Raw genomic sequence first — 15,239 nt, 5'->3', positions numbered from 1 at the left:
ATACTTATTAAATAACTAACGGCTTTAACTATCAATTTAAGTGGTAAATAGCTACACTATGTTTGTCTTCTTCCTTTGAATGTTTAAAATGTTTTTGAATTTACGGAATGTTATATCAGTGATGACTTAAAGAGAGAGAATTTAACCAAACACCCGTTAAAAACGTTATTAACTAAGCCCTTATTGCCTCGTGCGTGGTATATTCTACCGTTACACAACGGTTGTGTTCCAGTTTGGAGGGTGATCTAGCTAATGTAACTACAGGCACTAGGGGCATAACATCTTGGTTCATAAGGTTGGTGTTGTTGTTATAAGGAATCGTTAAAATTTCTATGGTTGTAGGCGGTGAGTATGTTTGTGTAGATGTATATAGGCGGTAAAATAAGCAAGTGATTCCTACAGTGTATCACTTTTAATTATTAATTGCACGAACAATATATTATACACAATACAGTTCAACACGAATGCACACAAGGATAGTTCACACAGCCAATTAGTCCATAGAAGTATAACAGGTAGAAGAAACAAGCAGAAAGTAAAGTGAGCACAATTACATAAAAATACTTATAAAGGAAAGCGAATGCGCGGTGGATAAGCTAGCATGAGCGGGGCGATAGTAGGCGACAGGGGTTTCGCGGCGAGAACTCGAGTACCGACTGGTGCGAGGCTCGGCGTAGCGGCGCGCGCGCATTTTTCTCGAAGTCCTGACGCGGTGCATAAAAAAGATAAGCCGAGGCGGTGACCCGCGCGTCTCGAAAGCACGGGTGTGGTGGCGAATTAATATAAGTTAAATATTATATCGAGTACATATATAGTAAATAAGAATGGATGAATGATAAATAGATAAATATGTAAAAAGAAATATAATACTTGTATATTATAGTAGGCCACATTTCTGATGCTGCCAATGTCACCGTATAACATATAATTATATCTTTATTAATTTTTGGGATATATCGGTCTAGACTATTGAAATTAAAAATTTTAGAGAACATTAAATGCGCAATATTTGCCTGAAATGTTTACATTCCAGCGTTTCCTCATCGGCTTATAACTACGTGAATTAAAACCGTCCTATGTTTATTTCGGGAGTGTTCAAACAGCACGAACTGGGCAAGATAAACTTGTCGTCTTTCGTAATTGAAACTTCGACATGTGTTGCCGATGTATTTTAAATTTACACGGAAAAAAAGCCATTTTTATTTTTTCTGTACTAGATTATTCCTTTGAAAACAGTATGTAACTCAAAAATACATAAAATATTTCACTTAATTTATTCGACTAATATTATACTTCAAAATTTACAGTATAAATTGACAAATGTTTTGCTTGTACGTTGTAAATCATTTTGTAAATATGAAGAGCGCACTCTTAGTTACCTCTCCCTCTCTCGAAAGCAACTCGAATTTGAGGAAATTTTGTATGAAGCAAGCTTGAACCCCAAGACCAATCAATAAAACGTGGTCGAAGACGCGGGTCGCAACTATTTCTAAACGGTACTTATTAATGAGCCGTGGGATGCAAATGAAAATTTGGATAACATAATTTTAACTTGAAATATTATATTGAGAAGACAGTTTGAATACGACAAATTTAATTAACTAATTAAAGATTAATTAGTAGCATTTTTGATCTAAACATCCATACATTAATCTTAAAACATCATTTTATCTAACCATATAATCATTTGTATTTTCTTTTTATATTTTACATAAAAGGCAAAAGGTGTTTTTCAACGTGAATTTTTTCACAAAGGTCTTTAGTGACTTTCTGTAATAATCGTAAATTACGTAAAGTGAGTGGGCTCAGAAGTGTATTACTCGATTTAAACAACGACCTTCTTATGTTATAAAGCAGTAAGTAGCCAATATTGAGACAACAATGTACGCTTTTCATCATAATCTTCGAATAATATTTGTCTGAAAGTAAATAACATTAGATAATTTGATATGGGGATTTGCAGGCTGTTGTGCACAGGTACACACACAATCAAAACTATATGCGATCACAAATATAATTAAATTGAATATAATTAATACAAGTGCACGCACAAAATAAAACAGCACCTCTAACATAAAACGAGAGCTTGGCTATAAATATTTCATTCCTTATGCTCGTACATAAACAGTGCATAATTTAAATCTTGCTAGAGGCACTTAAGACCTTATGATGGCTGGCTCCAAATGTACTTCTAATTATCTTCCTACTTTTTTGTTGTATTTATTTAATTAGTTATTCGATTCTTCTATTTTCTCCTTTGATATATGTTTACCGGTCCTATTGCGTTACCCTTTCAATAAAAGCTTGTTGATATCAACTTTATTAAGGCGCCATTCAGCTTTGAAACTGCCTCGTTGGTTTAAGAATGCAGATAGAACTAAAAGTTAAAAAACTGTCTCCAGTCGTGTCCTTCCATTACGAGACCGTATTACGAGACGTGAGAGAATAGACAGTACACTAGCCATTATAATATATCCTGCGTATATGTGTAGTCTACATTAAGAATGTTCATCGTGGCCGAAATTGGGAAGAAATACATCGCTATCGTTCAGTACATGTTCTCAGAAATAAAAAATACTATCCACTTTAATTGAAGCGGTGCTCAAGATCAGTGGAAAAGTAGTGCTTGAAGATAGTTAGAGATATATCGGCAATTTTATCATCTCCGAATCTAGACATGGAAGAAACTTTTTACGATTTTTTTTTATGATATCGGTAGGTGGACGAGCAAATGGGCCACCTGATGGTAAGTGGTCACCACCGCCGCCTGTAGACAATGGCGTTGCAAGAAATATTAACCATTCCTTACATCACCAATGCGCCACCAACCTTGAGAACCAAGATGTTACGTTGCTTATGCCTTTAGTTACACTGGCTCACTCACCCTTCAAACCCGAACACAACAATACTAAGTACTGCTGTTTGGCGGTAGAATATCTGATGAGTGGGTGGTACCTACCCAGACGCGCTTGCACAAAGTGAATTAAATTCAATCCACGTTTAGTGATGGACTATCACTGGAAGAAATCGAAGAAGAAGAGTAAATACTTCTGTTATTTTATAATAAATTCGTAGCAGTAATAATGCAGCACCAATGTTCTTTATCGTGCATTAATAAACACAAAATAGACAAGAAATATTTATCTACATATCAGATGTGGGAAACACCTTATAATGTATAATTATCACCGTTTAAATAGAATTTCCTTATATTATAGTTGATCATATCAAAGGAAAGAGGTTTATTATTACTATTCTAGTAAGCTCAGTGCATTTATACCATTAAGTAATCAATCATTCTGTTTACTTGGCGATCGGGAGCCGGCCATAGGAGGTTAATGTGGTCACATCAAACAGATTTGTATTTAATCAACCGCCTTATAATTACGTGTACGGAACGTGCTGTGCTAAATATTACTGTTATTCTGTTTCCATTGTTACGTATTGATTTTATATTTTAAGTTTAAATGTAAGACCATGTGTGGACAAGCCATTAATAACGACAATACCGATTTGATTTATTTTTTATGCCTTTGTTTAGTATGTTAATAAATATGTATAGCCTTGATGTAATGTTCAGGTTGTACATTTTCAGTAATTTTTTTTTTTAAATTAAATTTCGTCAAATACGTACGTACTCACGGCAGCCAATCTCAAGGAAGACTAGTTAACTAAGCAGGACATATTGTAGTGCACAAGAGTGTTGGCAAACACAGGTTCTCACTCTTTTCCTTCACTCTCATAATCCGATGGCACGGCAAATTCGACGTGCCCGGAAAGAGTTCAGGCCCAGAATCAATGGCTTAACATGGTTTTCGAGGTACACTATACACTCTTCCAGTTTATAGACTCAGATCAGATAGAAATATCAAATGAGTTTGAACCAAGAACCTCGGGATCTGTGGCCTTACTTGTCGAGCTAATAATATACGATAATATTTGACAAACGCAATGAAATGTGAAAAAAAAGTGCAATGGAAACAAAGCAACATACAATCGGTAAGTTTTCAAAGGATAAATAGAAGCGCTTTATTTGCAAAGCTTACTTTAAACAACCTTTTCTCTACATTTGCTGAAAAGATGGAATTTTTTCATCGTTTGTGGACAAAGTCAACTCAATGCAAAGCCTTGGAACAGTCGAGCGGGAAATTAGAGACATTGTTTTTCGAATCTGTTTACCGTGTTACGTATTTTGCAGGTAATATTTTGGCAGTCGATTTTAGTTTTTTTTAAGCCTTTTAATCAAAAACTGGTATCATATTCAATACGTGCACTTCGCACAAGGCTTAGGAAAGTATAGACCATACAACTATCTACTATTCTAAATCTTATATACATAAGTATTCATTTGTATTTATTAAAATAAATTAATCTTAACGTATACATATTTTGTTTTACCAGGATGGGCTCTTTTGGACAACACCTTAAAGTATCGCATATATAGCGGGATCCTGAAGCTGGCGGTCGGTTTCTTGATAAGCTGCGAGGCTTGGCATCTCGTGAGCAAGTCTACCAGCTTAGATGGCATCATTGACAACGTTAATGTTACTCTCATGCACTTAATTGCTCTATATAGATATCAAAATATGGCAAGTGTTCACTATCTATAAAATAGTATCTATAAATAGGTAAATACATACATAGTCGTTCCTTTTTCATCTTTATTCGTCAAAGTTATTTTTTTGTTTGGTTTTAATACCTATGGAGGAGCTCAAGTGTTTTTAATAAAAATAATTTCTCAAATATGATTAAAAAAAAAGATGCTCGAAATATGATAATTCATACACATTTTCTTCAAGTATTCAATAATGATTATGGCAAAATTACAACTTTCACTTGTTTTGTAATTAAGTCTCTCTATTTTTCGTGGCTTCGAATTATAAAAGTTGGGTCAGTTTTATCTTTGCCAAATAATTTGAAGGATATATATGTATATCAAAAATTTTAGTTCATTTTATTTTTCTTTTAATAAAAAGCAAAATATTTAATAATTAATTATCCTGTACTAACAGAGAGCAAATAAAACAATTTACAAAAAGCTTGCGTCAGCTATGGAGTCTCCTTACTTTGATACATCCACACCGAGGCGACAGGAAATGGTTAGGTTTTGGTCTCAAAGGAACGAGAGATTTTTAAAACTACTACTGCTGTTGGGTTCTTGTACTCTAGCTGCGTGGTTAGTATTAAAATAACTACATTTATTTGAATAACTAAGAATATAATAACTAACCCAAAGTAGTTGAAAAACAAAATTATGTGTAATAAAAGAAAAATACTAAGTAACAGCTTCTCTTGGGGAGAAGTTTGGACCGTATTTACTACACCACTCCAAAGCGGGATGGTTTCATCCGACTCAAGCAGGTTACTTCACGATATTTTCCTTCCAAACCGAGCACGAACCGAATTATTAGATCTGAACTTAAAAAAAAAAAAATTAGATTACATAAGATTTACTCATTCTGACCTCAACTAGCTCTGTTTACTTGCCTCGATAAAATTTTATACAATAAACGAGATTTTAGGTAGGCAGTGAGAACATTTTTTGCGTGTAACTTTTCATCCCTGCACACGTTCTACGTGATTGATGCTATTGAACGTTTACAGGCACATCTACCCTTTAGTGGACGACATAGATTACAATCTGATGGTATCAGCGCGCTTCCCTTTTGAATATCAAACGCCGATTCGTTTCCCGATCCTTTATATCATAGTACTCATAACATTTAATTATGCCTCTCTGTTCGTAATGGTCAACGATCTCATAATGCAGGCGCATTTGATGCACCTGTTGTGTCAGTATACCGTATTAGGAGATTGCTTCGAGGGCATTATTGACGATTGTATTGGAGACAAAAATAGTAAGAACCTTTGAAGGATTATTTTATTCTAAGTGCCAATTTATTCTTTAGTTAATGTGTGTCATTTCCGTCACTTCCACTTTTATTAATATATGCTTTTATTATGCACATAAAGAGTTTCACGTACTATTTTTAAGACTATGCTTAATAATAGGCTTTCTTTTTAACAAATCTCTATTTATAATCCAATACATTATTTGATTAATTATTTAATTCATAATAAATACAAAGGCGAGAGATCACCTTTGTCAGGATTAGCCATGATTTATGACTTTTAGATGCAATTGGATAACAAGATAAAACGTCAAAATCAATTGTATAATCAATTTACTTCTTCAAATATAATTAAAATCAGTGTTTAGTTCAAAAATCAAATTAATAGTCTCAATATTCACTTTATATCACAATTGAATCGAAATTAACAAAAACTATCGTAGATTACACGGAACGATAGCGATTCGTCGTATTTGTGGTGCGTTTACGATGACGGTTTCTCTTCCCAGTTGAACGCCGCCATTACGTGTGCGCTAACCATCCACACGACGCTCCGCTAGATTTTGACACTGACGAGTAGTTGTCAAATCTAGTTCCGACGTAATTCAACTCAAATATATATATTGTTTATTATTTATTGGTTTCATCAACAAACCTTTATTATTTATTGGTTTTGTTTAATTATAAATAATAATCAATTTGTTTCACATACGCAACGCTTCCTTCGACGGGCACATTTTGTTTAGTTACTTTTATTTATTTTAAATAAGATTAATGTTTTGTTGATAAGAAGTTTAATTATTATAAAGACCAAAATTTAATTTAATTGTATGTAATCGACGGTCTAAAAATTAAGTGTTAACATTCGGATCCGGTCCGTTCTATAAATAATAATTGTTTGTTTGCATTTTTAATTAGGTAAACAATTTGCGAGTTTAATCTATGGAATTTTAAAGTTTAAATTTTTTCAGGAAAGGATGAAAGACACATTATTAGTACAGATCAATTTAGAGAGAAATTCTTAAATAGGCTGAACGATTTGGTGGAGCAACACAAATTTATTTTAAAGTAATTATTTATTGTTTTTAAATACTCACGTAAAGGTAAGTAGAAACTATTAAATAGTCAAATAATATACATTTTATTTAAATAAATTAAAAAAAAAACTACTGTCGTCATCAGCTGATATCTATGTGAATGGTAAAGACAATTAGTTTTATTTTTATTTGTGATAGGAAAAGGAAATGTGCAGATGGGCAACTTAACGGAATATCATAGACAACGGCAATGTAGATAAGAAATATAAAACATTTCTTATACAGACAATACAATAAAAAGTATTGTTGTTAGGTAGAACCTCGAAAGAAAATGATAAGCGTGGTAACTTCCCAAGAATGTTTTGAGTATCAAATACCAATTTATAAAAATAAAATACATATATTAAACTACAGTGAATGTTGTCTACTAATATTAAAAATACGAGAGTATGTTCGTTCGTTCCTCATTAATGCTTAAAGATTTGTCAGATTCCTATTCACTTGGTCCCAGACGGGCTTGCGCAAAGCAAGTGGTACCACTTACGCATCATTTATTCTACCGCAAAGCATTACATAGTATTGTTGTGTTCCGATATGAAGTGTGAGTGAGCCAGTGTAACTATAGGCACTAGGGAAATAACATCATAATTCCAAAGGTTTGGGGCACATTGGTGATATGAGGATTAATTAATATTTCTAATCGTACCAATAAATATTGGCAGTTGTGAACACTTATCATCAGGTGGCTCATGTTCCAGTCTGTTTACATATACGAAATTAAAAAAAAAACAGGTTTGGTCCGATTTCAATACACCTGATTTTTTGTTGCGACTTGTATATACAATATGCCTCCAGGTCTATAAAATATTGTGTGGAAGGAGAAATTGCTAATCCTCCCTGGTTCCGCTCGAGTGAACTTTAATTTCACCGGTTTTCGTATAATACAATAATACTACTCAAATTAAAATGAAAAGTTTTATGCCTAGGTACATGTTTACTCAATATCGCGAAAGCAGCTGGATGAATTTAGATTTAAATTTGGAATATAAATAGGTTATAACGTCACTAACGACCACCGCGTCTCCTCATCCCTCACAGGTGAAGTATGTATGTAAGAATAAATGCATGAAATCATGTGTAATTTGTAATATATCCGACAAATTCAATTAATTGTTTTGCTGTTACGACCAGACGACCAGGGCTTTAGGTATTATTTTCGTTTCATTAATTACTTCAACTGTACTTAATTTGACCCTTGCAACAAATGACTTGGAATTCTCTTTTACTAGATTTGTAAGGAAAAAATCAATTACGTCGTAGATAGAATTTATTTTATTATACATATTAATTTATATACAACATATACATTAATTTATATCTATAATTAGATCGAGGTTCACTGTTTACAGCTTATTTAATATTGAAACGTTTGAGATATTGATATGGTCAAAAGTTTGTCAATAATTATTTTAGTTACTCGAGTGAGAGTTGCTCGTTCTTTATTTTTGATAAAAAAAAAACAGCCATTACACCAGGTTAAGACACAAAATCAGTCGTCTAAATACAAAATTTGAACCAAGCCGTTCGAGCCATTTCCTACGTACACTAATTTATTTAGTGTACACACGAAAAAATAGCTCATTTAATATTGACATGATAGATTTTATTATTTCAAATTGTTATTAACTGAACGTTTGTGAGTTACTCGTAAGGAGCAGTTACAGTTCTTACAACTTAATTAAGTACTTGCCGTCCATAGTATTTAACTACTTACACTGGCTCCTTCACCCTTCAAACTGGAACACAACGTACAATAATTGCTGGTTAGTGGCAGAATATGTATGTAAGGCCCTGACTGCAACGAAATTCCGAAATCTTTTCCTAAAGGTCGTATACATGCGACTTCGAAACTTACGAAACATTTTTGTAGCGATACTTTTGAAGTGGAGGAATGAGGACCATGTTGTGAGGAAGGTTTTGAACATGGATGTGGATGGATATAAAGGTAGGGGACGACCAAAAAAACGATGGATGGATTGTGTGAAAGACAATATTGTTAGAAAGAATGTTACTAGTGTAATTCAACGTTCGCTGAGGGTGGCGATTATAATCCAAAACACTGCATTTAATATCAATAGTTTTTTTTTTTAAATTACAACATACAAAATCACTTCACATTAGTAACATAACCAGATCACTTATTTGAATATAATCATAAAAACACTTATACACTAATTAACTAATAATATTGCCCGCGACCAAGGCTATCTGCTCGCGACCAGGGCAATCTACTCGTGACTACAGCAATCTGCCGGTTACTTACCGGGTGCTACTACATCTGTCTTTCTTGACCCAGGTTTGATACCCTTTTCGGAAAGTTCAAAACCTAAGTAATCTACGGAAGTCATAAGAAAGTTGCATTTTGATAATTTGAGTGTTAAACCGGAATGTCTTAATAATTCTAAAATTACTGTCAATTTTTTAAACCTATCAAGCTCATTTCAATTCAAGCTATCTTGGAGGCCCCTTTTTATACCATTTCTGTTAATTGTAAAATGTGGGTATTTTCTTACACTTGTGAGATGAGGTCTGACAGAGAAGTATGGAAGAAGAAGACATGCAGCGCCGACGCCAAGTTAAATTGGGATAAGGACAAGAAGATGGTGATGATGATGACTTTTCAATTACCTTACGTAGACAAGTTAATTGAATAATGCAAACGAACATGCACAATTCATGAAACGATTCGTCGGATGTGCATCAGGATGTATAAGTAAAACTTTAACCGTTTAGGCAGTGCACCCGTTTAAGCATCATTTTTAATTGAAATTCCACTCCTTTTGAATGTAACGACACGGTATATGACCGATAGAATTGAAATAATTTTTCAAATCAGTTCAGTCAATTGTTCTTGAGATTAGCGCGATTAACCGAACAAATAAAATCTTCAACTTTATAATATTAGATAGAGATTAATGATGTTTGTATTAGAAATCAACTAACGTTCACTCTTTAGAATTCTTCTGTTGGTCTTACTTAAGTTTGTTTTGTATTTAGCAACACAATGGAACTGAAGCATTCGTTAAGTATACCAATGTTGGGACAGCTGGCGGCAAGCGCAATGCTTATATGCTTTGTTAGTTATCAAGCTATAAGAGTAAGTAAACTTCTTAACTTTACATTAGTATCGAGATACTTCTTGTTATTTTCACGTCACGTTACACAAACAATTGCTGTCGTAAAAGTAAACGTCAAAAGTAAAGCAAAGTAACAATCTTTACTTTCCTTGATTAATGTTCTACTGTTCAGCTAAGGTCTTCTCTCCTTTCTTAAAGAAAGTTAAGAAGGAGCTTATGCATCTTCGAGCTCACTAATACTTCAAAGTATTTATTATACCTACATATTTATACTTTGAGTGACTCCATTATAAGTATTATAAAAAGCTTAAAATACATTTATATTCATCAAAGGAATTCGCTTTAAATCGAATTGGAAAAAGGAATTGGATTCGAATGGTTTTATCCGAACTTTAATTTTACTCTTCGACTGTTTCTAAAGCGATTACACCGTCGTTGTCATTTTACAGACGGCTGGACCGAACAATGTAAAGTTTTTCATGAGTCTCCTCTATTTGATGTACAACCTTTTCGAGTTGTCTATTTTCTGCAAGTGGTGTGATGAGATCAAATTACAGGTACTATAAGTTATTATTATATAACAGGTAGGTAAACCGGCAAAGCCCTCCCAAGTGTTAACTTGTTATAAAATTAATATAATTTTGGTAAAATGATATAGAAATATTGGCTATTATAGCCGTTTGACTTCGGTCTGTCCTCTTTTCATGTCTAGGGAATCGACAATCTACCCGTGATTCGTTCGTCTAGTAGCTAGCACTTTTAGGCCTCATAACTCTTATAATAAGTTGAGCAATTGGACTGTTCATTAAAACACTATAATATATTCTATGGAGTTATCATATGTCCTTGGGATTCGCCGTTGGCTTCGTGAGTAACATTCGGTTTGGGGAACAAATATAATATACAAACATATTCAAATATTGCATATATACATATTATTTCGATAATCGATATATTAACATTAAATTGAATTTATAAATAATATCGTGAATATTATTTTTCAGAGTGAAAATATCGCTAATTCAGTTTACTGTGCGCGTTGGGAGAGGGGTCTGACAGCGACAAGAGGAGTGGGCGCATGCCTGTTGCTGATCGCGACTCGCGCTCGCAAGCCGCTCGTCCTCACCGCCGGAGGCTTGTTCGATTTGTCACTAGCCTCATATACCACTGTATTAATTCACATATATAATAAAATAAATTTTATTGAAGTAGGTTCTCAAAAGCAAATTTTATATTTTGGAGTCATTTGTACAGCTCAACGGCTCTCGGGCTACTTAGCGATGTAAAAGTCGCAGGTCGCAGTTGCAAGTCGCAGACATTGTCTCTCCTGTCGACTACTGTCGAACCCGCATCTAGTAGAGGCTCAATGCTTAGTCAGAGGACAAATATTAATAATAATTATTATTATCTGTATCTTAATAGTAACTCAATTTTACTGGTTGTGTATGTCAATATTAAAATAATTGTTGTAGATTATTTATTACATTTTTTTAAATTTTATTCTATGTAGTATTAATAAAATAATTCAGTTCAAGTTGTAATTGGATAGAATTTAGATTAATTGTAAAAAATGTCTCTCTAACAAGTGGATAATATTTGATACATGATCAAATACAATAAAATTTGTATTACGTCATCTTAAATCATATTTAGCTAACGGAAACTGCCATTTAGTGAAACCTGTTACGAGCCGATAGTATTTTTTGTGCGTCAACTAAATTTGCTTTGTAATAAGAGGTATCACTAATGATAGTCATTCCGTTCTCATTTCTCAGTATAAGTAAAACGTGATAAAATATTCATACATTTCGTATCATACATTTCGGAATAAAGATATATTTATATTCTAATATACATTTGAATAATTTGGTTAGATCTCCGATACACTAGATATATATTTACCGACCGGTTAATATTTCTTTCTTACACATTTTCAGCTGAAATTGTTAAATCCAATACACTTTTCGATGTGAAATAGAAGCTTCTAGAGGCCTGAAGTACGTTCTTTTATAGTTCTTTCTGTTCATAGCTACTTGAGCACGTGAATCAAAGCATTTTCTTTCTAGACGTGCAGTTGTTGTATTGATCTTTTGTTAATTTCAATAATATTGTCAATAACGAAACTAGTTAGTACCGGCTGGTTTCATTTGTAGGTTATTTTTCTTTCGTTTGTTTTGTAGCAAACATTTTATTATTTATATTTTATAAGCACGACCAACTTCGGTGGGCGTCTGTGGTCGTCTTGATCTATTATACTTCACCAAATGATACTTTCTTGATGAATTGAGGAGTTTATACCTCAATTCTTCGTAAATCCTATCAGTACCAAATGGATTTTGATGTAATCGGGACTAATCTGAGAATATATATAGATTCAAAAATATTTTTCCAATTCTACTTATAAATGACGAAGTTCTGATGTAAAAAGACATAAAAATAATCAATAGAATTGAGAAGCACCATTTTTTAAAGTCAGTTAAAAATAAAAATCTATTTGTGAAATTAAAAAATAACTTATTTGTTTTACAGTTGGTGAAGACGTCCTATTCAGCTGTTACAGTTTTGCGAAGATTTCAGCAGAATTAGTTGTAATCTAATACCTATGTAATGAATAAAATATTAGCAAATATATCAATATTTTAATAATCATAACACATATAGTGTTGTCTTTAGTTATTCGTATTAATATAGACTTAGAAAATATATTTTTAATTTAGATGTCATAAAAGTCAAACATTGAAACAAAATTGCAAAATGCAAAAGGAATGTTCATTTTTAACTTTAAAAAAAATTATATTTATTTATTTTGTTACTACTTACTTTCTAAACTTTTAATCTACAAAAGATTCATATATTCTTTTATGAAATTGAATTTTTCGATTAATCATACTCTATTTTTTTTTTTATTAAGCTATCTCCGATTTTAATACAGTTTAAACTACTAATATAAATAAATTAAAAAATACAATAAACATTTAACACTTATTTACGACCATCGAAGGCGAAAACAACTAGTATTTAAGATGTGAGTTTTAATAAAATAAAATTGAATTCTCATTCGAAATCTGGAAAGCCTGCAACAGTTCTCATGGATGAATAACAAATGAATCGCTGGTCTTTCATGAATAATGATGACGACCATGCACTGTCCAAACGAGTTTAACCGCCCTGAATGATTAATACGATTGAAATTTAATAACGGTTTCAGTGATTTCATTATTTGTTTCCATTGTCATCGACGAATTTCATCCCTTTTGTAAAAATGAAGTGTCTTTTAAACAGTTTAAAAGGCAAACCGAAATCCTTTATGTTGGAACTTTTGATGATAGAAAAAAATGGTTTCTATTTTGAAATTAAAAAATAATTTGTCAAATGTGAGTCTTAAGGACTTGTGTGGACCAGGGTACCAGTTCTAGTAAAAAAATTCACTATCGCAATCCATTCGAAACGTAATCGTAGCCGTTCAGCCGTTTTCCCATTCTACTAATACAACGATTCCATTGCCGTTTGGTCGAATTTAGTTTGAAATATAATCGGGAACATATATAAATAAGTAGAAATGGCCCACAGTTAAGTTAAGCTGAGGTTTCTTTTTGCGAGGAATAGTCGAAGTTGGATCGGTATAGAATCATAAACTATTATACATTAGTAGAATAATTGGCCTTCGGTACCATTTCGTTTCATATCGGATATTGTGCTTATTTTCTTCTTACAAAATTGTATTAAAAATTATTTATAATTCGTTATTAATATTATATTAGATTACAACATTTTATGCCGAGAGATTTGATGCATATGGAAACGAACAATGGACTATTTAAGCTCAATTTTCGTAGGCTGTACTACATTACACGAGCTGTATCGCCTCAGTGCGATAAAATACAGATCAAGCAAATTAACTAAAATGAAGATTTTAAATTCAATATGGAAAAAACTCACTGACACCGATGCTATAAAATCGGCGAGTGGAGATCTCGAAATACAATTTTTCGAATATATTTATCGCGTCACATATATTTTCGGTTGATAAATTTTAATTAATTATAAATCTTATTTTATTTGAATTCATCTTTAATAATAATAAACATGAGTCTTATATTTTAAATATCTTCCCCAAAAATGTAATAAATGTTTTTTAGGTCTTTCAACTTCTGACTACAGTGTGCCTTATTGGATATACAGTACTACTGTGAAGACACTGTTAGCGTTGTTCGTATGCTGTGAATTCTGGAATTTCATCAGTATTACTTGGACTATCGATGGAATTACAGATGCAGTTAACATTATCTTTATACAAATGGGAGCTTTTTGCAAGTATAGAGTACTGGTAAATCTTCTTTAAATATTTTATTAACGTTAAACTTAATATATAATTATGAATATTATTTTCTTGAATATATATAAATAATATATATACATAATTGTCCAAAATGAATAAGCAATTTAGGCTTCTCTGCAGCTTAGGGTTTTCAATATCATTAAAATAAATAAAAAAGTAAGTAACAATTTATTCATTCGTCAGTAAATTTATTTTAAAAAAACACTACTCTTTTTATTAATTACAATTTTTAATAATTACTTATTCGGTTTGAACAGTGAGTAAGGTAGAGAGATAAATAATAAGAAAAAGGATCATGACACACTTTGATTTCTTGGAAAACAGTACAGCACACTCCTGCTCCACGTTGCCGGTTGCCGGAGTGTTTTTACGACTGGAGTTCGACCTTCCACTTAAGTAACTCGGTTGTGTTCTTTATAGCCTGGATCTGTGCTGCTTTAAGCTGTTCTAGAACCTTGATCGGTGCCTAGACCCTAGCCCGGGAGTAATGACGTGAAAGCTGGTATTTGACACGTACAAACCAACCTGTCTGACAATCTCAAGCTAAATAACCAAAAATGGTTATCCTATCATATATAGAAATACACAGAACTAGCACTTTCAATACCCGATTTTGTTTAATTGCTGTTTTGATGGTGCAGGTGTTAGATAGAGCATGGGATTTGAGGAGGGATACTCTTGCGAAAAGTGTATTATAGTAGTTTGATTAATTATTTTGCCAATCTTTTCTGCGGGTTTAAACATTTTAAATCAAATTTGAAGATCCATTCGGAAATTTTGGGAACCTTAACTAAAAAAAGGAACTTATTTTGTTGCTAACGGTAGTTGCCTACTGCCTGCTTGATAAATGTAAACGTTTATAAGTGTTTTTAAT

General features: G+C 32.6%; 1 protein-coding gene across 1 annotated transcript; it reads left to right on the top strand.

Moving 5' to 3' along the window:
* The first annotated feature begins 4,073 nt into the window (after positions 1-4,073).
* LOC135193356 (uncharacterized) lies at positions 4,074-12,612 on the top strand. The gene is made up of 9 exons (XM_064215293.1): positions 4,074-4,198; positions 4,402-4,589; positions 5,013-5,176; positions 5,605-5,858; positions 6,824-6,920; positions 9,947-10,046; positions 10,476-10,583; positions 11,031-11,195; positions 12,556-12,612. Exons 1-9 carry the CDS (start codon positions 4,081-4,083, stop codon positions 12,610-12,612), a joined length of 1,251 nt encoding a protein of 416 aa, XP_064071363.1. The 5' UTR covers positions 4,074-4,080.
* The last annotated feature ends 2,627 nt before the right edge of the window (positions 12,613-15,239 follow it).

Source organism: Vanessa tameamea, chromosome 7 (genome assembly GCF_037043105.1).
Source record: "Vanessa tameamea isolate UH-Manoa-2023 chromosome 7, ilVanTame1 primary haplotype, whole genome shotgun sequence".
Taxonomy (NCBI): Eukaryota; Metazoa; Arthropoda; class Insecta; order Lepidoptera; family Nymphalidae; genus Vanessa; species Vanessa tameamea.
This window is presented reverse-complemented; position numbering and strand designations above follow the sequence as displayed.